At 40.1% G+C, this 25,518-nt stretch overlaps 2 protein-coding genes across 5 annotated transcripts in view; one reads left to right on the top strand and one right to left on the bottom strand.

The window, feature by feature from the left end:
- cct2 (chaperonin containing TCP1, subunit 2 (beta)) overlaps window positions 1-12,206 on the top strand; it is a 41,514-nt gene extending 29,308 nt beyond the window's left edge. Inside the window, exons 8-16 of the mRNA XM_073059688.1 lie at window positions 1,304-1,404; window positions 1,515-1,642; window positions 1,751-1,854; window positions 2,454-2,573; window positions 2,738-2,866; window positions 9,799-9,902; window positions 11,305-11,404; window positions 11,510-11,651; window positions 11,943-12,206. Of these exons, the coding sequence (XP_072915789.1) occupies window positions 1,304-1,404; window positions 1,515-1,642; window positions 1,751-1,854; window positions 2,454-2,573; window positions 2,738-2,866; window positions 9,799-9,902; window positions 11,305-11,404; window positions 11,510-11,651; window positions 11,943-11,973 (959 nt within the window). The 3' untranslated portion in view covers window positions 11,974-12,206. The remainder of the gene's footprint in view (window positions 1-1,303; window positions 1,405-1,514; window positions 1,643-1,750; window positions 1,855-2,453; window positions 2,574-2,737; window positions 2,867-9,798; window positions 9,903-11,304; window positions 11,405-11,509; window positions 11,652-11,942) is intronic.
- On the bottom strand, window positions 15-25,518 carry lrrc10 (leucine rich repeat containing 10). Of its 4 annotated transcripts, none has more exons than XM_073059696.1 (3): window positions 22,627-25,518; window positions 5,253-5,325; window positions 15-476 (listed from the first exon to the last, which is right to left on the bottom strand). In XM_073059696.1, the coding sequence occupies exon 1, from the start codon at window positions 24,989-24,991 to the stop codon at window positions 24,137-24,139; it is 855 nt and encodes a 284-aa protein (XP_072915797.1). In that variant the 5' UTR covers window positions 24,992-25,518; the 3' UTR covers window positions 15-476; window positions 5,253-5,325; window positions 22,627-24,136. The 4 variants fall into 4 exon arrangements, with proteins under 4 accessions (XP_072915797.1, XP_072915798.1, XP_072915796.1 ...); XM_073059697.1 differs by having other exon boundaries at window positions 22,669-25,518; XM_073059695.1 differs by lacking the exon at window positions 15-476 and having other exon boundaries at window positions 2,860-5,325; window positions 22,614-25,518.

Raw genomic sequence — 25,518 nt, 5'->3', positions numbered from 1 at the left:
AAAAAGCATCAGCACCCACCACCGAAGCACTAAAGCATGCAGCAAAGTAACAGCAAAGACACAGACTTGCACTACTCCCAAAGGCTACTCATTCACCTGATATTCAACATACTACAGGCTCACTCTCCCTCCCTCCCTCCCTATTAAGGGAGAAAGAGGTGTCCCCGTTTCACAGCGAGAGGGAAGACATAACAAACAACTCGCTGATTTACGATGTTAAAAGTCCATTGCGTTGCTCTCGCCCAAAGGTCTTGGGTCTCTGGGCACACAGCCAGACATCTTCCATCTCCCACGACACACCGATTTCCTGTTGGGACACTTCGGTCCGCCTGTCTTCAGAGCCATGAGATCCTGGACCTCCAAAGGCAAACCAAATTCTTAGGCTGCATCCTTGGCATATTGAATAATGGCCAGTCCCATTCCCGCAAAGAACCGAAGTCAACATTTAACTCCAGGTCAGGGTCTTCAAAAGAACCCTAAAAGGGAAAAATAGAGATACTAAAGATGGAAATAGAGCTGTTTCTGAAGATGGAAGCAAAGGAGTGGCCGTTAGGCACCATTGTCTCCTCCTAAGCTCCTCCTGTGGTTGCAATAAGCTATTAAAATAGCTTTCAGTGTGAAACTCTGGATGCAGTTCACTTTTGAAATTTTTCATCCTCAGTTATAGAATATATGATGTTAGACACATCTCAAGGGTTTCTTGAGATAATCCTCATTTGTTTCTAGCTAATGAAAACCATGTGATTATTGGAATATGCACATGTCATAGATATACATAGAAACATAGCACATTACAGGCCCTTCGGCCCGCGATGTTGTGCCGAGTGAACATTTTAATGCACTTCCTCCAAAGTCAGTATATTCTCTCGTCATCCTTTTCAGACTACATAATATTCTTCCTCCCAAGCTATTTTAGTTTGCTAGTTAGAATTTATATGAATTATGATTTAAAAACCAGAGCTTTCTTTTAGATTTAAATGATGCATCATATGCAGTACTGAGCTTTGTGATGGAATATTTATACCTGTTTACACAAATGAGGGATCTTCTTGCCATATTAGAGTTTAGAAAGTTAAAGTCTCTATTTCAGTCTGTTCAAATTTTTGAGTATTTTGAATTGCTGACTGATTTTATTTTATTTTTGTTGTGTATGTTGCATGCCAGAATGTGAATGAAAGAATTACATTTTTTTATTTTAGAGAATAATATTGATTTTCAGAAGTACATATTAGATCATTCTGAAGGTTTAATAATTGACTTGAAATATATTTAAATCTTTGAACATGTGAATGCTTGCTTGCAGGTTTTCTTTTGGATAAGAAAATTGGTGTTAACCAACCAAAGAGAATTGAAAATGCGAAAATTTTGATTGCAAACACGAGTATGGATACAGACAAAATTAAGGTACGTGAAAACAGATTTATTTTCTGTGGCCTTGTGAAACTGCTTCTAGCAGGCATCACTAGTACCTAGGTTTCCAGAATTTACCTCTATTTTGTTGCCTCTTTTAACAGATATTTGGTTCACGTGTGAGGGTAGATTCTACTGCAAAAGTTGCCGAGGTTGAACTGGCTGAAAAGGAAAAAATGAAAGAGAAAGTGGATCTAATCCTGAAACATGGAATTAACTGTTTTATCAACAGGTAGTTTTATTTTGGAGCAAAAACCATTTTATAAATCTTTGTGGATTTTTCTCCATCAAGTGCAATGGAAACATCTGTATGTGAGCATACTAAATATTTATGTTGCAGGCAGCTCATTTATAATTACCCCGAGCAGTTATTTGGTGCTGCAGGTGTTATGGCTATTGAGCATGCTGACTTTTGTGGAATTGAAAGACTTGCACTTGTAACTGGTAAGTCAAAATAATTTTTTAGAACAAACTTACTATGAGTTGGGATGCAGGTTCCAAAAGATTAATATCTGAGTAATATGATAAACCTGTCAGAACTCACCTGTGTAACATTAGCAGCAACTGTTGGTGTCTAGGCATGTGCAGTAAGGCACAAAAATCCAGAAGTTGCTATCGCTGGTCCTGGTTCCACCAGGTATGTGTTAAAGTATTCACTGATAGTCTTTTGATATGAGCTTCAACTTTTTATCAATTGTAAAAGAAACAGCAATTTGTTATGTGGTGTTCTTTGTGCAGGGGAGCACAGATTTTTTTTGTCACAGTCTTTTATTTTGTGTTCGATAGCTGAAAGTGATACTTTCGATCTCTTTATCTAAGGTTGATCATTCTACCTCTTAGGGTAGAGAAAGTAAGACCGTTTCGAGTCACTCATTAAACCTTTTCATTACTTTGCTAGGTGCATTTCTTCATTGCTGCAAAATAGCAGCCATTTGAGATTAACTGAAATTAATGATCCTGTATTTTAAAAAAAATTAAAACATGTCCATTTTCAGACGTGAAAATATGGTTTAGCTTAATGAACTTACTGTGATTAATTTCAGGTGGTGAAATAGCTTCCACCTTTGATCATCCTGAACTGGTTAAGCTGGGCCACTGTAAAGTTATTGAAGAGGTTATGATTGGTGAGGACAAGCTGCTTCACTTTTCTGGAGTAGAGCTAGGTAAGTAATTCTGCTTGCTCTAATTCAGTCCATTTTGCTTGTGTTAATGCTATACTTCAGATAGCTCAAGAGTAAATGTCCTGCTTTGTTTCTTGCAAAATTCTTGATAAATTTGACAAAATGGAAAGTCAAACTACATGACTCTGTAATTTTCCACTCTGTAGGTGAGGCATGTACCATTGTTCTTCGAGGAGCCACTCAACAGATTCTTGATGAGGCTGAACGATCTTTGCACGATGCCCTCTGTGTGCTAGCACAGACAATAAAAGAGACTAGAACTGTTTATGGTGGAGGTAAATATTTTCCTTTTTTTTTTGATGGACTTTGAACCCCTTGTTTTAGGTTTGGATAAACTTCAGTAGAGATTGTGATCTTGCCTGTAATGTATATTGATACATTGGACAGTTTTTCTTATGAATATACAGTTGTAAGAAAATGTTTGTGAACCCTTTGCAATTACCTGGTTTTCTGTTTTAATTACAGAATCAGAAACAGGTTTATTATCACTGGCATGTGTCATGAAATTTGTTAACTTAGCAGTAGTTCAGTGCAATACGTAATATAGAAGAAAATAAATAAATCAATTACAGTATATGTATTTTGTGTAGATTAAAAATAGTGCAGAAATAGTATAAACAAGGTGAGTTAGTGTTCACAGGTTCCATGTCCATTTAGGAATTGGTTGGCAGAGGAAGAAGCTGTTCCTGAATCACTGAGTGTGTGTGCCTTCAAGCTTCTGTAACTCCTTACCTGATGGTAACAGTGAGAAAAGGGCATGCCCTGGGTGCTGGAGGTCCTTAATAATGGACGCCTTTCTGAGACACCGCTCCTTGAAGATGTCCTGGGTACTTTGTAAGCTAGTATCCAAGATGGAGCCAACCAAATTTACATCCCTCAGTAGCAGCTTTCAGTCCTGTGCAGTAGCCCCCTCCCATACTAACAGTGATGCAGCCTGTCAGAATGCTCTCCACGGTTCATGTTTAGAAGTTTTTGTTGACATACCAAATCTCTTCAAACTCTTAATGAAGTACAGTTGCTGTCTTGCTTTCTTTATAGCTGCATCAATATGTTGGGTCCAGGTTAGGTCCTCAGAGATCTTGGGTCCAGGAACTTGAAACTGCTCACTCTCTCTACTTCTGATTCCTCTATGAGGATTTGTATGTGTTCCTTTGTCTCACCCTTCCTGAAGTCCACAATCAACTCTTTCGTCTTACTGACGTTGAGTGCAAGCTTGTTGCTGCAACACCTCTCCACTAGTTGATATATCTCATTCCTGTACGTCCCCTCGCCTACATCTGAGAATCTACCAACAATGGTTGTATCATCAGCAAATTTATAGGTGGTATTTGAGCTATGCCTAGCCACACAGTCATGGGTATAGAGAGAGTAGAGCAGTGGGCTATGCACACACCCCTGAGGTGCACCAGTGTTGATAGTCAGCGAGGAGGAGATATCATCAATCCACACAGGTTGTGGTCTTCCCGTTAGGAAGTCGAGGATCCAATTGCAGAGGGAGGTACAGAGGCCCAGGTTCTGTAACTTATCAGTCAGGATTGTGGGAATGATGTGTTAAATACTAAGCTATAGTCAATAGATGGCATCCTGACATAGGTGTTTGTATTGTCCAGGTGGTCTAAGGCTGAGTGAAGAGCCATTAAGATTGTGTCTGCCATTGACCTATTGTGGCGTTAGGCAAATTGCAGTGGCTCCAGGTCCTTAATGAACCAGAAGTTCAGTCTAGTCTGAACCAACCTCTCAAAGCAGTTCATACTCAAAATGTGGTCTGATCTAAGTCTCAAGAATAGACAAACACAATCTGCCTAAAATAATAACTCATAAACAATTGTACTTTCATGTCTTGATTGAACACATTGTTTAATCATTCACAGTCCAGGCTGAAAAAAGCATGTGAACCCTTGTACTTAATAACTAGTAGAACCTTCTTTAGCAGCAATAACTTGCACCAAAGGTTTCCTGTAGCTGCAGATCAGACGTGTACAACGTGAGGAGGAATTTTAGACCAAAACTCTTTCAGTTCATCAATATTTCTGAGATACCTAGCATGAACAGCCCTCTTCAGGTCATGCCACAGCATCTCAATCGGGTTAAGATCTAAACTCTGACTTGGCCATTCCAAAACACACATTTTCTTCTTTTTAAACCATTCTGTTGTTGATTTACTCTTGTCTTTCAGATTATTATTGTCTTATTGCATTATCCAACTTCTATTAAGTTTCAGGTGACGGACCACTATCCTGACGTTCTCCTGTAAAATGTCTTAATACAATTTTTTTAAATTAATTGTTCCCTCAATGATTGCAAGCTGTCCAGACCCTGATGCAGCAAAGCAGCCTCAAACCACGATGCCCATTCCATCATGTTTCACAGTTGGGCTGAGGTTTTGGTCTTGATCTGCAGTACCCTTTTCCTTCCAAACATTTCTACCAAAAACTTTTGTCTCATCTGCCCATAGAACATTGTCCCAGAAGCGCTGTGGATCATCCAGGTAGTTAGTTGCAAATTTGAAACTAGCAGCAATGTTTTTTCTTTGAAGAGCAGCTGTTTCCTCCATGGTGTCCTTCAATGAACACCATTCTTGTTCAGTGTTTTTCTTATAGTGGACACATGAACAGAAAATTTAGTGAGTTCTAGAGACTTCTACAGGTCTTTTGCTGTTACCTTTGGGTTCTTTTTCACCTCCTTCGGCATTGCGTGTTGTGCTCTTGGTGTGATCTTGGCAAGACACCCACTCCTAGGGAGAGTAATTACAGGTAGTTACAATGGCTTCACAAACTTTTCGTGCAACTGTAACTGAAATCATACATATTTGTACTTTGTAGAAATCATTAGAGATTTTTGACTATGATGAAATGTTGCAATTCAAGATTCATAACATTTTTATGTATTTGGATGTGTGCTAATCTCTTTAATTATATGGTCAAATGATATGTGGACATTTTGATATCTTTAGTTGATCGGTAGTCCATTCTACAGATAATATGTAGATTTATGTAGCCAATATATTGCTGACACAGTAGCTAGCCCTACATAGAATTATGTACAATGGGTAATTTCCCCCTAACAAAGTATATCAATTACAGAAGGAACTTTCAGACAGAATTAGTGCGTGACATTACATTTGATAATAACAATATCACTGAATATTTTATACTTTTTGTTGTTAATTTGTTTTTTTAATGTTGGATGATGTATAGGGCAGAGATCTTTGCCTGATAGAATTTTCCAGTAATTGCTGTTGTTTCAGAGATCCTCAAAGGATTCTTCCTGGAATCACTTCTATGTGCTAATCTTCACAACCCTTAATTTCCTGATCTTTCAGACATTTATCTACTCACTCTTTAAATGCTCCTCTGGGGTAGAGAATGGCACCGGTTAACCACGCTATGAGAAATTCTAAGCACCTTGATTTTAAATGACCAGCCCCTAATCCTGCAACTGAGTTCTTTTCATATGAGATCTTCTATTAATTATTATAGGTGCCTAGGGATTTTTTGTATTTTAATTAGATCAACATTCATTCTTATTAACACCTGTGCTTGTGATAGGGCAGCCCTTTTGTCACAGGAATTAATTTAGTGAATCTCTTGTACTCCCTCCAATGCGAATACAATGAATTCTGGTTAATTGGGACACATCAGGAGCAGTACATTTTGGCCCAATCAAGGGGCTGTCCTATTTAGCCAGTTTCATGAAACTAATTAAAAGAATATAAAATTATATATTAAATGTGATTCAGAACAAATTAGAACATTACCATTCCTACTACAGTACTATAAAACTGTGTATTTGTTCCTAATAATTATTGATGGAGCATCCAGTGTATGCTGCCATGCTTTTTGATTGACTGACTTAATTAAAATCAGTGTGGACATCTGGTGCAGTTAATAGTCTGTTTTCATACAATGCTTTCAACGATTGCATCTTGCATATCTTGATTTCATAGTAACATTCAAAATGATCGTCGATACCGTCAAGTTCTTTGTAATTCCTAACTTGTTGAAATAGTGCGATTGTTTCATTTTTATTCCCAGCCCATTCTGGCATCTCCAAGCCTGAATACTTGAAACCTGAACAAAACAGCTCTGAATTGTCCTAATGCTATTTCTTGCCAGCAATCACAGACAAAAGTAATTGTTTTTTGAACACAAGAACACACAACTGACATTATCTTAAAATTTTACTCTTTAAGCACGGTGTAGTGTCTAATGGCCACACTTGCACATGAATGACGCTAGTTAAAAACTCTTTGGCAAGTCTTCTGTCCCAATTAAGCAGCATAGTGTCCCAAATAAATGAAGGGAATCAAAAGTTCAAAGTACATGTATTATTAAACTATATGTAAGTTATGTATAACTTTGGGACTTGTCTCCTAACAGGCAACCACAAAACAAAGAAACCCAATAGAGCCAATTAAAAAAAAGACTGTCAGGCACCCTATGTGCAGGAAAAAAACAGATCATGCAAACACTAAAAGTAAGCAAACAACATTCAGAACTGAGTTTCATGAATGCTAGTCACAGCTGATCCAGGAGCCAGTTAATTGCAAGCGGCAGCCTCCATTCACCACAGAGACAAGTAGCAAGCAAAATACCAGCCCTTCTCTCTCCTCTGGCCCTGACACGCTGACCTTTTCAGAAGGCCTTTTGTGCTTAAATGAGCCAAATAGCGGGTCATTCCTTGCTCTCAGAAGTGGGCCCTGGTACTTCAATATGCTCTGGAGCCCAGGACCCATTGCCACAATTTGGCCTGTACCTGACCTCTCAGTTTGGCCTGGCACTTAAATGGGCCAATCCGCAGGTCATTCCCCACTCTCGGGCTTGGGCTGTGCTGCTTCGAATTACCTCCCAAGTCTGGTCCAGCAGCCAAGCATTGGCTCCTTCCTGCTCTCAGGCCCAGGCCCTGTCACCATAATTCATTCCATATATGGCACTCCTCAACCGTCCTACACTTTCGAGACTTCACACTGCAAAAATGCCAGGTCGTACAGGTGATTCAAAAACTCAACTCCTAAAGGCAAGTTACAGGTTATTGTTTGCAGTGATAGTTTATGAGAAAAGGTTTGAGAAATAAAGTGGTTCATAGTTGTGTTTGCTGCCAGCAAGTCATTGCTGTGCTTCACCAGCACGGATCTTAAAAACCCTGCTATTTCTCAGTTTCTCTTCTTTAAGAGTTGTCCCAAATAAGTGTCTGCCACAAATAACTGATGGCCCATTTAACTAGAGTCCACTATATCCTTTTCTTAAATATGGGACCAAATCTGTTCACAGCACACATCATTCCCTAGGGTTGTGACAGGGTTTTGTTCCTGAGAACAGTTTGTAATTCAAGCAATTTGTAAGTTAGAAATGGGATCGCAGAGAAAATTCCCACAGATACAGGGTGCCTGCAGCCCTGCAGCAACCAGAAAATTCATCTGGTTGTTGTCCTTTCCTGTATGTAAGTCAGGCATTCATAAGGGTGTTGTTTACTTGGATTTTCAGAAGGCCTTTTACAAAGTGACAAATGTGAGGCTGCTTAACAAGATAAAAACCCATGGTATTACAGGACAGATACCAGCATGGATAGAAGATTGGCTGAGTGGCAGGAGGCAAAGAGTTGGAATAAAAGGGATTTTCTTTGGATGGCTTCTTGTGTTCCGCAGGGGTTGGTGTTTGGGCTGCTTCTTTTCACCTTATAAGCCAATTGGTGGCTTTGTAGCCAGGTTTGCAGACAATACAAAGATAGATGGAGAGGCAGGTAATGTTGAGGAAGGAGGGAGTGTGCAAGAAGGACTTAGATTAGGAGAATAGGCAAAGAAGTGGCAGATGGAATATAATGTAGGAAAGTAGATGGTAATGCACTTTGGTAAAAGGAATAAATACGTGATCTAAATTGTGAATGGGGAGAAAATTCAAAAATCAAAAGTTCAAAGTATCAGAGTACGTACATTTCACTACATAGAACTCTGAGCTTTTTCCTACAGGCATACTCAGCAAATCTATGGAACAGTGACTGTAAACAGGATCAGTTAAAGAGCAAGAACATAGAAGACAGCAAACTGTTGAAATCCAACTGTAAATAAGTAGTAAATAATGAAAGCATGAAATAACAAGATAAAGAGACCTTAAAGTGAGATCAGAGATGCAAAGGGAATTGGGAGTCCTTGTGCAGGATTCTTTAAAGGTTAACTTGCAGGTTGACTTGGTGGTAAGGAAAGCAAATGCTGCAATGTTAGCAATTATTTGGAGAAGGCTAAAATATAAGAACAAGGATGTCATACTAAGGCCTTATAAGGCATTGGTCAGACCACATTTGGGAGTACTGCGATTAGTTTTGTGCCCCTTATCTAAGAAAAGATGTGGTAGCATTGGTGAAGGTTCAGAGGAGGTTCATGAGAATGATTCTGAGAATGAAAGGGTTATGAGGAGTGTTTGATGGCTCTGGGCCTGTACTCAAGGAAGTTTAGAAGAATGGGGGGGGGGGTGGGATCTCATTGAGCTCTATCAAATATTGAAAGGCCTAGATAGAGTGAATTTGGAAAGGATGTTTCCAATAGTAAATGAGTCTAGGACCAGAGAGCACAGGTTCAGAATAGAGAGGCATCCATTTAGAACAGAGATGAGGTGGTGAATCTAGAATATATTGCCACAGATAGCTGTGGAGGCTAAGTTGTTTAGTAAACTTGAAGAAGGAGTTGATAGTTTTTTGATTAGTCATGGTGTTAAGGGTTACAGGGAGAAGGCAGCAGAGTGGGATGAGAGAGATAATAAAACAGCTATGATAGAACAGTGGAGCAGACTCGATGAGCTGAATGTCCTAATTCTGTTCCTGTGTCTTATAATCTTATGGTTCTTAAGCTGTAGAAGACCTGTATTCCATGTGTGGTCTCACCAGCATCCTGTACAATTATAACTGTACTTCTCTTCTGTAACCATAAAAATCAAATGTCTTAATCACTTACTGAATTTGTCTGCCAACTTCTCACAATTATTACATAAGAATACCTAGATCTTTCTGGATGTTGTTCATACATTATTTAAAATTGATTTATACTGTATCTGTTCTCCTTCCCATCCCAATAACTTCCTGACAGAGGTACTGTATGTAATTTGAAATTGTTCTGCTCAACATTTCATCCCTCAACTTTGTGCAAAGTACTTTCTGTAAAACATTGCAGATTTTCTGTCATACATTACAAATAACATCATTTGAAATTACACTTTAGGCTGCTCAGAAATGTTAATGGCACAAGCTGTTTCTCAACAAGCTGTTAGAACACCAGGTAAAGAAGCTGTTGCAATGGAGTCATTTGCTAAAGCATTGACAATGGTAAGTTTCAAAACAGTATTGTATTATCTTCTCATCTTCTGACTGTTTCCCCCCCCACCACCACACTCTGGAAATAGCTTTCAATGCTTTGATTATCAGAGCACTTCATGTATTTAACTATATAATTAAAAGCAGACAGCTAATTTTGCATGCAACATTTGTGTAATTATGAATGTCGTGTGCTGTTTGTTTTTTTTCAGCTTTTATAATTAATGTTCAGTCAAATTTAATTGTATATTTGAATTACAGTTTTCATGGGGATTGCTCTTTTACTGAAACTATTAACGCAGAGTCTTAGTTGCAGTCATCCAGTTGGAAATAATTGTAGCTTTGTGCAACTAACATGCTAACAATTCATTCCAGAATCTGTTTTAGGGATAATGTATGTCTGTAATACATTTTTATTTATGACAGAAATGGAGTTGTTCTATATATCCATTCCTTATATCCACACTTACTTAATAATTTCCCCTAACCTTTCAAATTTGCTGCTATAAAACACAAGCAAAGGCTTTGTAAGAGGTAACGGAATTCTGCACTATTACACAGGTTCTTCTTGGCTTATCACACTCAATTTATGTACTGTCTGCACATACAACTAGCATTTGGAGATCAGCAGGATGGATTTGCCAGCTGCATATCTGACTTTCTCTGGGTTAGGAACAGTTCACAGGAAAGGAACCCTGCTGTAACTTGGATGCAACTTGTACACACAAATTTGAAACATAAACTTGGTTGAAACTCAGGATTAGAGCATTCAAATGTAAATATTTTTGCCCTTTTATATTTTAATTTCCATCCTTAAATGCAAATTTAAAACAAAATGGTCAACAATTCAGCAATAACTAAACCGATTGTAGCATCAGACTTACTTTTTGTTCTTTCCACCATCTATTACTATACAGTGTATTAAAATATTATCACCTGTTCAATGAATTGTACTATTTGTTTTTATTATTCAGTGCTGAGTTCAGTTGTTTATTTTGCTTTTACATGTTATATATTTTCAGTGAACCAGTTAAGTTTCAAGGCAGCAGAAAATTTGAAACACTCTAACCCCAGCTTTGGCTTCAAACCTATTTGTGGTCCTGATCCCAGTGTTCCATCTGTTTGAAACTAATGAATGAGCTAGGTGTTGGACCATCAGATTTCTGAACATTTTGATGCTGGATTATGAGTTTTATGTTGAATGTGCAGCTCCACAGTACTTGAGAAAGCACATATGTCTATTTATAAATACTGGTTGATTATTATTCTCTTTCTCCCATGCACCAAACTGTTGTTAAATTATGTGAATAATTGATCTTTTCAGTCTCTATATTTGCACCTGTTTCTTTTTAAAAGTACAGGTAAATTAATCTTTCTTGCTGTATTTATACGTCTCATGTTTTTTTAATTCCAGTTACCTACTATCATAGCTGATAATGCTGGGTACGATAGTGCTGATTTAGTGGCTCAATTACGAGCTGCTCATGCAGAAGGAAAAGCAACTTATGGATTAGGTGAGTAAGCCAACAGTGAGTTTTGAATTTGGTTGCAGTGATGTTCTTGAAATGATGAGGTATTATTTAAAGTGATTATCTAAAATCTGCAAATTTGATTATTAGATATGACCAGCAATACCATTGGAGACATGGCAGCACTGGGCATTACAGAGAGCTTTCAGGTGAAGAGGCAGGTCTTACTGAGTGCATCAGAGGCAGCTGAAATGATCCTTCGAGTAGATAATATTATAAAGGCAGCACCAAGGTAAAGCTTTGTCTATATTAATATTGATCAATGATTATTAAGTGTATAAAAGCAACATTTAATGTCCATATACTGCCACTCAAATGCCAATGTGCATTAATTTATTAAAGTGTGTATTCATTAAAAATATTAATAAATAGGAACATGTTTATTTTATGTTTTATTCAGTTTCCTCTGTCTTGTTTGCAGCATTTTCTGTCTGTATGGAATTGCATATAGTGAAATTGAATTGCATCTGCACCAACTATCTCTGATAATTTTTAGAAGTAATGTTTTTTTCTTCTGTTTCAGGAAACGTGTACCTGATCATCATCCTTGTTAAACCATGAACATCAGCAACAAAAACATTTGGAGTTTTTGCCAAGAGTGAACTTGAGGCGTGATCTTTTAAGCTAAAGCAGAAGTTCTGTGTTGATAAAATTGTAGTTCACTGATGTGTTGGGCCTCAGTTTTACTAATTTTTCCCTTAATGTGGAATGTTTGTGGCTGAGGTTTCAGATATGGTCAGAGGCTGTATTCATGGCATGTTGTATTAAAATTTTGTCATTGCAAGTTCTTATTTTTTTGTTTCAATTTATTTTCCCAATGAATGAAGTACAGAATCTTCAGAAAGAAATCTTAAGATTTACATAGATACTTAAACCCAAGAATTCAAATAGAAAATATAAATACTAAAATTAAAAGTTAAAGGAATTTTTGTCAATTTGTATAGTCTTTATTTGTATTGTTCCTTGTAGTCCTGGACACCTTTTTGGATACTGGCTACTGGAACAATGAAAATGTTTGCTAAAATAATATGACAAAGTGAGAGATCATTGCAATGGTTTGGGAAAATGTCAATTTTTTTATACTGAAAGTCAGAACTCAGTAGTGAATTTTGTGCAGCTAAATATCAATCAACTGTGTAACTAGAAAGCATAAATTTGGGTGTGACTGCAGAGGGAATAATAAAGCCAAGATGTCTGAGGAAAAGGCAACAGGTTAATTTGAAATAATTAAGCTAATATTTTTTAAATTTTGAGTAAGTGACCAGTACAGTTTAGTTGTCCATTCCGTAACTTTTAAACTCCATAAAACATGATGGCTAAGCATTTTTAGGTTGACTAGGGCTTTTGCTTTTGGGTGTATGGTTAGATGGTATGATTGTGGAAAGCTATGTCTGAAAGTTGAATTAAATAGTAATAGTAGCATAAATAGTAGGGTGTGGTAAAAAGCTGTGAATTTATAAATGGGTTTACATTTGAATGAGACTGCCACTATTGTAAGAATTGATTCAGGTGGATTCAATAGATAATAGACAGTAGGTGCAGGAGTAGGCCATTCGGCCCTTCTAGCCAACACCGTCATTCACTGTGATCATGGCTGATCATACACAATCAGTACCCCGTTCCTGCCCTCTCCCCATATCCCTTGACCCCGCTATCTATAAGAGCTCTATCTAACTCTCTCTTGAATGCATCCAGAGACTTGGCCTCCACTGCCTTCTGGGGCAGAGCATTCCACATATCCACCACTCTCTGGGTGAAAAGTTTTTCTGCATCTCTGTTCTAAATGGCCTACCCCTTATTCTTAAACTGTGGCCTCCAGTTCTGGACTCACCCATCAGCGGGAACATGCTTCCTGCCTCCAGTGTGTCCAATCCCTTAATAATCTTATACGTTTCAATCAGATCCCCTCTCATCCTTCTAAATTCCAGTGTATACAAGCCCAGTCGCTCCAATCTATCAACATATGACAGTCCCGCCATTCCAGGAATTAACCCTGTGAACCTACGCTGCACTCCCTCAACAGCAAGAATGTCCTTCCTCAAATTTGGAGACCAAAACTGCACACAATACTCCAGGTGGGGTCTCACCAGGGCCCTGTACAGCTGCAGAAGGACCTCTTTATTCCTATACCCAATTCCTCTTGTTATAAAAGCCAGCATGCCATTAGCTTTCTTCACTGCCTGCTGTACCTGCATGCTTGCTTTCATTGACTGATGTACAAGAACACCTAGATCTCGTTGTACTTCCCCTTTTCCTAACTTGACTCCATTTAGATAGTAATCTACCTTCCTGTTCTTGCCACCAAAGTGGATAACCTCACATTTAACCACATTAAACTGCATCTGCCATACATTTGCCCACTCACCCAACCTGTCCAAGTCACCCTGCATTCTCATAACATCCTCCTGACATTTCATACTGCCACCCAGCTTTGTGTCATCAGCAAATTTGCTAATGTTACTTTTAATCCCTTCATCTAAATCATTAATGTATATTGTAAACAGCTGCGATCCCAACACCAAACCTTGGGGTACCCCACTGGTCACAGCCTGCCATTCCGAAAGGGACCCGTTAATCACTACTCTTTGTTTCCTGTCAGCCAGCCAATTTTCAATCCATGTCAGTACTCTGCCCCCAATACCATGTGCCCTAATTTTGCCCACTAATCTCCTATGTGGGACTTTATCAAAAGCTTTCTGGAAGTCCAGGTACACTACATCCACTGGCTCTCCCTTGTCCATTTTCATAGTTACATTCTCAAAAAAACTCCAGAAGATTAGTCAAGCATGATTTTCCCTTCATAAATCCATGCTGACTCAGACTGATCCTTCTACTGCTTTCCAAATGTGTCGTAATTTCATCTTTTATAATTGACTCCAGCATCTTTCCCACCACTGACGTCAGGCTAACTGGTCTATAATTCCCTGTTTTCTCTCTCCCTCCTTTCTTGAAAAGTGGGACAACATTAGCCACCCTCCAATCAGCAGGAACTGTTCCTGAATCTATAGAACATTGGAAAATGATTACCAATGAGTCCACGATTTCTAGAGCCACCTCTTCAAGTACCCTGGGATGCAGACCATCAGGTCCCGGGGACTTACCAGCCTTCAGACTCAGTCTATCCAACATTGTTTCTTGCCTAATATAAATTTCCTTCAGTTCATCCTTTACCTTAGTTCCTTTGGCCACTATTACATCTGGGAGATTGTGTCTTCCCTAGTGAAGACAGATCCAAAGTACCTGTTCAACTCGTCTGCCATTTCCTTGTTCCCCATAATAAATTCACCCGTTTCTGTCTTCAATGGCCCAATTTTGGTCTTAACTTTTTTTGCTATTCACATACCTAAAGAAGCTTTTACTATCCTCCTTTATATTCTTGGCTAGTTTACTTTTTGTACCTTATTTTTTCTTGGCGTATTGCCTTTTTTGTTATCTTCTGTTGCTCTTTAAAAGCTTCCCAGTCCTCCGGTTTCCCGCTCATCTTTGCTATGTTATACTTCTCTTTTATTTTTATACTGTACTTCCCTCGTCAGCCACGGCTGCCCCTTACTCCCCTTAGGATCTTTCTTCCTCTTTGGAATGAACCGATCCTGCACCTTCTGCATTATTCCCAGAAATACCTGCCATTTTTGTTCCACTGTCTTCCATTGAACTTTGGCCAGCTCCTCCCTCATAGCTCCATAGTTCCCTTTGTTCAACTGTAATACTGACACATCCGATTTTCCCTTCTTCTCAAATTGTAGGTTAAAACATAGCATATTATGGTCACTACCTTCTAATGGTTCCTTTACCTCGAGGTCCCTGATCAAATCTGGTTCATTGCACAACACTAAATGTAGAATTGCCTCCTCCCTGGTAGGCTCTAGTACAAGCTGTTCTAAGAATCCATCTCGGAGGCACTCCATAAACTCCCTTTCTTGGGGTCCAGTACCATTCTGATTCTCCCAGTCTACCTACATGTTGAAATCCTCCATGACAACTGTATCATTACCTTTATGACATGCCAATTTTAACTCTTCATTCAACTTGCACCCTACATCCAAACTGCTGTTTGGGGGCCTGTAGATAACTCCCATTAGGGTCTTTCTATCCTTAGAATTTCTCAGTTCTATCCATACTGACTCTACATCCCCAGATTCTTTGTCCCCCCTCACAAGGGACTGAATATCATTCCTCACCAACAGAGCCACCCCACCCCCTTTGCCAGTCAGTCTGTCCTTTCGATAAGATGTATATCTTTGAATATTCATTTCCCAGGCCCTGTCCACTTGAAGCCATGTCTCAGTTATTCCCACAACATCGTACTTGCCAATTTCCAACTGAGCCTCAAACTCATCTACTTTATTCCTTATACTTTGTGCATTCATATATAATACTTTTAATTCGGTACTCCCCTCTCCTTTCATATCAATTCCTATTTCACTTGGCCATACTGTATGATCTCTTCTTGAGCTTTCTACTCCATTAATTCTGTTGTCCTTTTTAACTTTTCTTATTTTCACTTTCCCTTTAACTCCATCCTTATATTTCCAGTTCATCCCCTCCCCCCCCCCCCCCCCCCCACTACTTAGTTTAAACACATCCGTGTTGCAGTGGCAAACCTGTCGGCCAGAATGCTGGTCCCCCGCCTATTAAGGTGCAACCCGTCCCTTTTGTATAATTCATCCCTACCCCAAAACAGATCCCAGTGGTCCAAGAATGTAAATCCTTGCTTCCTGCACCAGTTCCTCAGCCACACATTCAGATCCATTATCTCCCTGTTCCTGCCCTCTCCAGCACGAGGAACTGGAAGCAAACCAGAGATAATCAACCTGGAAGTCCTGCTTTTCAGCCTTCTTCCGAGTTCTCTGAAGTCCCGCTGCAGAATGTCCTTCCTCTTCTTCCCGATGTCATTTGTGCTGACATGCACTACCACTTCCGGCTGTTCACCTTCACCCTTGAGGATTCCCTGCAATCGGTCCGTGATGTCCTGGATCCTAGCACCAGGGAGGCAACACACCACCCTTAAATCTCGCCTGTTGCCGCAGAAACCCCTTTCCATACCTCTTACTATGGAGTCCCCTACTACCACGGCTCTTCCTGATGTCTGACTCCTCGGCTCTGCTTCTGCACCAATTTTTGGCTCGCAGACCCGTCTGCCTCTCGGACTGGCAGTATCTTCTGTCCTGACAGCTTCCAAGAAGGTGAACCTGTTTACGAGAGGTACATCCCCTGGGGCCTCCTGTAATTCAAGCATCAATTCCTTCCTCATCGTCGCCCCCTTTCTCTCTTCCGGTATCCTCAGTGTAACGACCTCACTGTAGGTCCTGTCCAGAAAACCCTCGTTTTCGCGGATAAACCTGAGGTCATCCAGTTCTTTCTGCAGTGCTGCAACATGCTCCTTCAGAAGCTGAATCTGGATACACTTTCCACAGCTGTAGCAGCCAGGAGCACCATCAGTGTCCCTGACCTCCCACATCATGCACGTAGCACACTGAATCAGCTTAGCGGTCATGTCTTCACCTTCTGCAATTGTGCCTGGCGTAGTCTCGCCGAAGACTCTCGAGCCAAAGACCAGCACTTTTCACACCAGGCACTTCCCTCAACCAGGCCACTTCCCGACAGGCCTAGAGTAACTCAATATCAAAGTTTTCTGATGCTGTGAATAACTGTTTTTTAAAAAGGACCAGAGAAAAAAATCAATTCTTCCAGTGTTTTAAGTGTTTTAGGAATTTGGATGTTCTCCCTGTGACTGGGTGGGTTTCAAACAGTTGCTCTCATTTTTCCTCACATTCCAAAGATGTAAGAGATAGGGTTAGTAAGTTATGGCCTGTTATGTTGGTGCAGCAGGCTAGTGACACTTGCAAGTTACCCCCAGCACATCGTCAGACAATGTCAGAAATTGACACAACACATTTCACTATATGTTTTGATGTATATGTGACAAATAAAGCTAATCTTTATTTCTTTATCTTTTATAAAGAAATCTTTATAAAAGAGATGTCCTTTTATTCTGAGACTGTGTCCTCTGGTCCTAGACTCTCCTACTGCTGGGAATGTCCTCTCCAAGTCCACTCTATTTAGGCCTATCAATGAGATCCCTCCCCCATCCTGCTAAACACCAATGAATGTGGGTCCAGAGCCATGCAAGGTTCTTCATAAACCTTCCTTTCATCCCTGTGATTATTCTCACAAACTTCTGGATACTGTCCAATGCCAGGAGATCCTTCCTTATGGGGCTCAAAACTGTTCACAATTCTCCAAACATGTTCTGACCAACGCCTTATAACACTTAAGTATTATATCTACTTTTATATTTTAATCCTCTTGAAATGAATGCTAACATTGCATTTACCTTCCTTAGCCTGAATTTTGTCCAGTTTAGAAAACGGCCTACTCCTTTATATCTGTACCAAAGTGCATGCCCATACACTTTTTTATGCTGTATTCCATCTGCCATGTCTTTGCCCATTCACTCAGTTTGTCTTAAGTCTTCTTGCAGACTTCCTACTCCTCCACTTATTGTATCATTTGCAAATTTGGCCACAGAGCCATCAATACTGTCATCCAAATCATTAATATATAATATGAAAATGATGGACCAACACCAACCCCCAGGAAATACCTCATAAACCAGTGTGTTTGGATCACTGAAAGCCTCTCAGTGCCAACTTAATTAGTCATGCCTGTAGATCTCATTAATGCAAATATCTAATCAGCCAATCGTGGCAGCAACTGCATAAAAGCGTGCAGACATGGCTAAGAGGTTTAGTTGTTCAAACATCAGAATAGAGAAGAAATGTGATCTAAGTAACTTTGAATGTAGAAGGATTGTTGGTGCCAGATGGGCTGTTTGAGTATCTCAGAAACTGCTGATCACCTGGGGTTTTTCTAGAGTTCACACTGGTTTTCTAGAATGTAACAAAAACGGCAGTTCTCTGGGTGAAAACACCTTGTTAATGAGAGGGGAGAGGAGAATGGCCAGACTGGTTAAGCAGACAGGAAGGTGAATCATTAACCACGTGTTACAACAGTAGTGTGCAGAAGAGCATCTCTGAATGCACAATACATCAAACCTTGAGATGGGTGGACTACAGCAGCAGATGTCCACGAATATACAGTGGTCACTATAAGGTACAGGAGGTACCTAATAAAGTGGCCACTTAGTTTATCTCAAATGCTTGTGCTTTTGAGCCTGCTGTGTTGTTTCAGCTTGCTTGTTTTGCAAATGCTTCCCATAACTGATTTGTTTATCATCCAACTTCTTCCAGATAAGTGAAAATATTTGACCTAAGTGAAGTGGTATCTTCAGCAATTTACTATTTGATGATTGAACACTTCAGAATTCTGTTTGGTGGTTTGCTCTTTACATCCAGTACAGAGGTGAAATTTAAATATAAAACATAGAATCCAAGCACTAAGGTATAAACTTTTTCCCCCTGATTTGCTTTTTTTTTTAATAATTACTTCAAAATAATTCAAAACCATATTACAAACATTAAAAATATTGTTTTAACTTGTCCTAACATGTATATCTATTTGTAGTGGTCCTGTTAGTCCCAACTTTCTGCAGTGCTATTATCAGTTAACTTGTTTGTATTGAATGGTAACCTGGGACTTGTTTTGATTAATTCCCTTAATTCCCTGGAATTGGCGATAATTTTTCCAGTCAGAACCTGAAAGAAAGCCCAGACTAACAAGTTCAACATGCATTGAATGGAAGCTGTGCAGCAACTTTTGCAATTTAAAGAAGTACAAATAAACTATTATGATTGCATTTGGAGGTGAAATCATTTTCTATGTTGGCAATGTATTATAAATTTTCTCATGCTATAAATGATCTGCAACAATTCGTGGGCTTGATTCAAAGCTATTTATCCTGCAGCCTGCCAAGAATTTTGGTTAAGAGCAAAGTACTTTAATGGCTTATTGTAAACAAGTACAATAGGAATTTGTGTTCCTATCTACACAAATAGAACGTGAGTAATGTTCCCCTGCAATTCTCCCATCTAACTTTTTTGCAAAGATGGGGTAACATAAAAATTTTGAATTGCTTGAACTTGTCAGTTCATATGAATTACAGGTTTAGGTGTTAATGTAAAAGGATTTCTGTTTGAATTTCCAAAAGCTTTGGGGGGGAAAATAGGAACAAAATTATAAGAACGAAATATATGCCCAGTGTGAAGGGCTAGTTTTGCATTCCTGTCAGGTTTGTATGATAATGAGCATAGTTTCTAAATAAGGAAATGTGAGTAATGAATAATATTGCTGGCATTCCTAAAAACTAAACATGGCAATCCAGATCTAGGTGACCTTGTTTTTTTTTATCTTCCTTTAAACTTTATTTTTGGATGGTTACGAGGTTTACCTGCCATATATTCCCTTTATTAGATCTTAGCTCTATTGGGATTAGTGATGAAATTTGAGTTTGATGTTTACACTTGAAATAAGTTTGATTCCAATGTATCATGACAACGGATTCTTCAAAAAGATGTTGTTGAAGAAATAGATGAAAAGTGATTGTCTAGCATCAATATGAAGAATTACGCAATGTATGCTGACAAATACAGTACATGCATGGCCACGCCCATGAAGTTTCAAAAGGTGAGATGATGGTATCCTTAATGTTTTCTCCACCCAACAGTATCCTACTTTACTGAAACCGTGAGGATTTAGCAGCCTTGATGGACAAGGTTTAACAACAAAGTTAATGAAAACTGTAGGGTCCTTTTTACATTAAGCCACACATTATATGTAAAGAAAAATGAAAATGCTGTTATTTGGTAAGCAACTCCATTTTTGTGGTCATATGATGTTAAGCTTTTTAACACTGGAAGTTGAGGGCAATTAATTGGAAATGCTTCTGCAAATTAATTGACATTCCTCTCACTCTCCCCCCCCCCCCCCCTTTGACGGGGTTACTGCAATGAAGTGCAACGTTATTTCGCATTTTAAAAGTAATATTGCGGAGGCCTTTTTCTTGTCGGTTGAGCAGAGGTATGGTAGTTAATTTTATGGGTGACTTAGATGAGTCGCTGGAGAGCATTTGAAAAACACCCCGTGTAGTTATTGGCTGTTTCAATCAATAAAAGCAGCTTTATGTTGTAACCAGTTAACTATGGTCATATATGCTTAAGTGATCGTCTGATCTGTAAACCTTAGTTATGTGTCCACCCGCCTCCAATCCGATTGAGATTTCCGAGGGCGTTTGAAGCACTGTTCATTTAAAAAGGATGTCTTGTTTCAAATATTCTTTTTTGTTAAATTAATAAAGTCTCAATTCATACAACTAAAGGATGTTAAAAGAAAATGGATCATCAATGGTCCTGGTGAGAGTTGGGGTTTGTGGCTGTTTATGTGATGTAAACCGCCATATTGCAATGAACAACAGGTCAACCCAATTTGCTAATAGTTGTCAGGTAAGCATTATTTTTAACAAACTATTTTGATTGCAAATATCATTCAACTGAATCAAACACGCAGATTACCCGCCATGTTTAAGGTTATGAACCGTTACCTAAGAAATAGAAGCATGTTTCTAAGTACATTGATAGGGATCATAAAATAAGTTTTATTCTGTTTTAGCCAGTGCACCCTGAAAATATTTTGCAGTAATGATGTTATCTGAAAAATAATCAAGGCCAGATCAGCTAAAATTAGATCTGCTCTGCAGCTCAAGTCTTTGGTGCTGATGTTGCGAAAAACTTTTAAACATATCCCTGCCAGAAGGATATGTTTAATTACTGTAGATAATTTTGCAATTCATTTGACTTCATTTGGGAAGGATTTGGTTCACACACGACTGGATACGTAGTGTTTGGCTTATACGGACACTTAGAAATTGTAATTTAGGCACGAATTTGTGCTGACCAGCAAACTCGCACCACCAGGTTCAAGAACAGTTACTACTCCACAACTACCAAGCTCTTAAACAAGTGTCGAAAGAAGCTACAGAAAATTGTAAAATTAGTCGGCTTCATCTTGGGTACTGGCCTCCGTAGAACCCAAGACATCTTCAAGGAGCGATGCCTCAGAAAGGCTTCCTCCATTATTTATGACCCCCATCACCCAGGACATGCCCTCTTCTCACTGCTACCATCAGGAAGGAGGTACAGGAGCCTGAAGGCACACTCTTAGCGATTTAGGAACAGCTTCTTCCACTCTGCCATCCGATTCCTAAACGGACATTGAACCCGTGAACATAGCCTCACTTTTTAAAAATTATTTCTGTTTTTGCACTATTTTAAATTTAACTATTTAATACACATATATACTGTAATTGATTTACTTATTTTTCTGTATTATGTATTGCATTGTATACTGCTGCTGTTAACAAATCTCACGACATATGCCAGTGATACTAAACTTGATTTTGATTCACTTGCCTGTTCATTGAGATGTTCCCACAACCAATTATTACACTTTAAGGACTCATTATCTTGTTATCTCATGTTCTCGTTATTTATTGCTATTTACTTATATTTGCATTTGCACAGTTTGTTGTCTTCTGCACTCTGGTTGATCTTTCATTGATCCTGTTACAGTTACTATTCTATAGATTTGCGCAGTAGGTCCGCAGCAAAATGAATCTCAGGGTTGTATAAGGTGACATGTATATACTTTGATAATAAAATTTACTTTGAACTTTGAACACTAGTGGTAGTATAGGTACACCAGTACCAAGGCCAATGACCTGCTGAAAGAGACGAAAATTGTGCTTCTAATACCATGAAGCGCCTGAAATTCTATCACAACTATTTTGACGTGAATGCACGGAGAATTAGGGCGCGAGAGAACAGCGAAGTGCCCTGGTACTTAGCATGGAGCTATTGAAGGGAGACGGTTTTTATAACACTGGGTCGTACCGAACCCCTCCCACCAATTTCAAAAAAAAAACACCCGCTCCAGCTGCGCGCGAACCCCCTACCTCTGCTTCTCCCCCATCAGCCCAGAGCCCAGTGGTGCTCCACGACTACCAAGCGTGAGCCATAATGGGAAGCTGAAACACCTGCTCGTTATAATCCTACCCTTACTGTCTCCGTCCTCTTTGCTTGGTTGTAGAGCTCAGCCCAGCCGAGAGATTTCCCATTGGTAGGTCCTGGGCGTGCTTGCCGTAGAGAAATCTCTGGGCTTGGGAGAGTTGCGCCACTAAAGAATGAACGGCGAGGGCAGCAGTTGCCATCACATCCAACAGGCAGTAATAAGGAGATCTTACCAGAAGATCTTACCAAATTCCTCACCAGAAGTGACCCCTCCCCACCGCCACTCACGGTGTCACTCTGTGTGCCACTTTCAGTTCCACATTTCCGCGCTGAACAGCCACACCAACTCGATATCAACGCTCAGGTTCTCAACAACGGTTGTACCGTCTTTTTACTGATCCCATTGCCGTAGGAGGGCACTGCAGAGAAAGGGATGATTTCGTCTGAGGAGATTCTTTTACGTATTTTGGCGGAGAGGGGTTTGGTGCGGCCCACCCCAGGAGAAAGCAATGACACGTCTAAGTAGTGCCCATGCTTTGTTCTGAGTTTGTATTTCGAACGACTGCTGAGAAACTTGAGTTCATATTGGGTATCAGTTGAAGCATTCGTGAGAGAAAGCAACTCCTTCCCCATAATCTCCTCTCAAAGTTTAACTTTCCAACGCCCAAGTAATACAGACAGATGCCGCTGTCTGCCACCTGGTTTCATTTTTAATTGGAAGCAAAAATCAGGACACAAGGTACGGTAGTATTGGGCAACATCTGTATTGGGAAATGATCAGTTGATTTTCCCGGGAGACCCAAAATGTTGTCTGTCCACTTTCCTCCTCAGATGCTGCCTGACTTGCTGAGTTCCTCTGGTAATTCGCCATTATTCTCCGGCAAAGCAAATCTGAATTGACTGGTGCGGTGAAGTAGAAGTAAGTTCTCCCAAAACATTGCCTCATTTAAAACAAAATTAAAGTTCTAAGCTTGTTCGCACGTAATGTATAATTTGTGGAATGAAACGCATTTCCAAGTTGAACACCGAGAAGATTGCTTATTATTTGTATGCAGAGAGGGGGTCAGATTCAAAGCTGGCCTTTACATTCCGAAGTCTCATTTCCTGTGGAAACCGTTTTATTTCAAGCCGTTGCCATGGGAGCAGCCTAATTCTCGTTGGAATGGGAGTTTAGCGGGATTTTATCTGACTTCCAGGTACTGCTGCTGAAAAAAATAGTTAATTATCCTAAAGTCTGATTTATGGAAGTTTTTTTTTTCACCCTTTGTGGGTCTAAACCGCAGGGTGAATCGTTCGGAATAGGTTTTGTGCTTGTCATCAAAGTACATCCTGTTCCTGATAGCACCCTTCAAGCCCCATCCGCTGAAGCAGATGATTAACTACGTACCGCACGGTTACATATTACACTTGTTATGTAAAAGAAGAGTAATTACTATTTTCATGCAGTCCCTTTGGACGTTGTCGCTAGCAAGAATTAATGCTGACAAAGACGGAATATTGAGACCAAGGGCACGGGCCGGCACCTATTGCTCCACACGAGCCAAAATATTTCTTCTTCCTACAGTAACATTTCTTATTCCTTTCATCCATATTTTTATCTAGTCTCAGCCCTTGTTGTGGAAGCAGGTTTTGCGCTGTAAACAGCTATCCAGAGGAGCGCAGATGTATTTACAATTTCTACACGTATTGCATAATCAAACAGTATATGAAGCCCGCAAATTGCCTTTCGTTGGCGCCACTTTGGTTCCCGTTGTTTTCACTCTGGTACCGAGTCAGAATCCTTATTGAGTTCACTTTTCCCCGTCGTTTCAACGTCCTCGCTTTCTCCCATTTGCTCTCGCTCCATCTCCGGTGATAATTCCTCGGTGACTTCAGGGCGATAGTCGGCCCACCTTCCCACCCTCCGGACGTCCTCGCCCACCCTGGGGCCGCTCTTACACGGATTGCGATCGTATATCACCAGCTTCAGGTTCTTCATGTGGACCAGGCTGGGGAAGAACTTGATCGAGTTTCGGTCCACGTCGATGATCTCCAGGCTCTCGATCTCCAGTAGGACTTTAGGGAAATCAGAGAACAAGTTGCTCGAAATCCAGATGTTCTGCAGTTCCCGGAGGCGCCAGAGATCCGTGGGCAGTTCTCTTAGCTGGTTACACCCTGCGTGCAAGATTCTCAGATGTTTTAGCTGCGGCACCACTCTAGGGACCTCCTCGAAACAGTTCCCCTCGATCCACAGCGTTTTCAGTTCCGCCAGCGAGCTCAGTTCGGCCGGCAGGTCGCTCAGGTAGTTATTGCCCAGGTACAGAGCGGAGAGCTGGCGGAGGCGGCATACCACCTGGGGCAGCTCTTTGAAACGATTGAAGTCCAGAGCCAAGATCTGCAGGCAGTTCAGCAGGTGAAGCTCGGGGGGAAGACTGCTCAGATTATTGTTACTCAGGTACAGTTTAATAAGTTCAGTGAAAGCACAGACCTGCAGCGGAAACTTCCTCAGATATTTCCCGCTCAAATCCATCATTTTATCCGGTGGTAGCTCCTCGATATCATCTCCCAGAAGGTAGTGCTGGCACGATTTAGACGGGAAAAAAGAGACCACAGACATTATAGCGTTTCCCATCCCAGCGTCTCCTACATCTTTCGGGAGGACTGAAATGATCCGATCACCAGTGGTGTAACGCAAAATGCTCGGCGCCTTTTAAGATTTCGTGGAGCTCAGCTGGCGGAGCTCGAAAGTGTTCTGACAATCGAAGAGGCGGCCGAAATGCGAGTTGAACGTGACTTTTACAGTGAGGGCTATGTAAGTTCAGCACTATCCTGTCAATCCAGTATGCAATGCCATCGCCTTCCTTATCTACAGACCTAAGTGTTGTTCTTGTGAAATATATTTGGCAAACTCAAAAATAGCAGCGTATGAAGTGCGCTCCCGTGAAATTATCAGTGACCGAGTCTGTCACAGCTGATTCTCATCCTCGGAGTAGTCCTCAGTGCCGCCAGATCTGAACAGAAGCACATTCAACTTAATTCTCGCATTCTAGGAAATGTCGCAGTGTTACCACGGCATCGTTTTCTAGCTATAGTTTTATCTGTTTCCCAGTCTAGTGCGGCGCTTGACTGAGTGTGTGGGAACACTGACCTCAATACTGT

This window comes from Hemitrygon akajei, chromosome 10, assembly GCF_048418815.1.
Source record: "Hemitrygon akajei chromosome 10, sHemAka1.3, whole genome shotgun sequence".
Lineage (NCBI taxonomy): Eukaryota > Metazoa > Chordata > Chondrichthyes > Myliobatiformes > Dasyatidae > Hemitrygon > Hemitrygon akajei.
The sequence above is the reverse complement of the archived record's forward strand: the minus strand, read 5'-3'. Positions and strand labels throughout refer to the sequence as shown.

What these genes read in the sequence shown, in the direction of transcription:
- lrrc10 (XM_073059696.1), bottom strand. Translation starts at nt 24,991, where the DNA reads ATGGGAAACGCTATAATGTCTGTGGTCTCTTTTTTCCCGTCTAAATCG.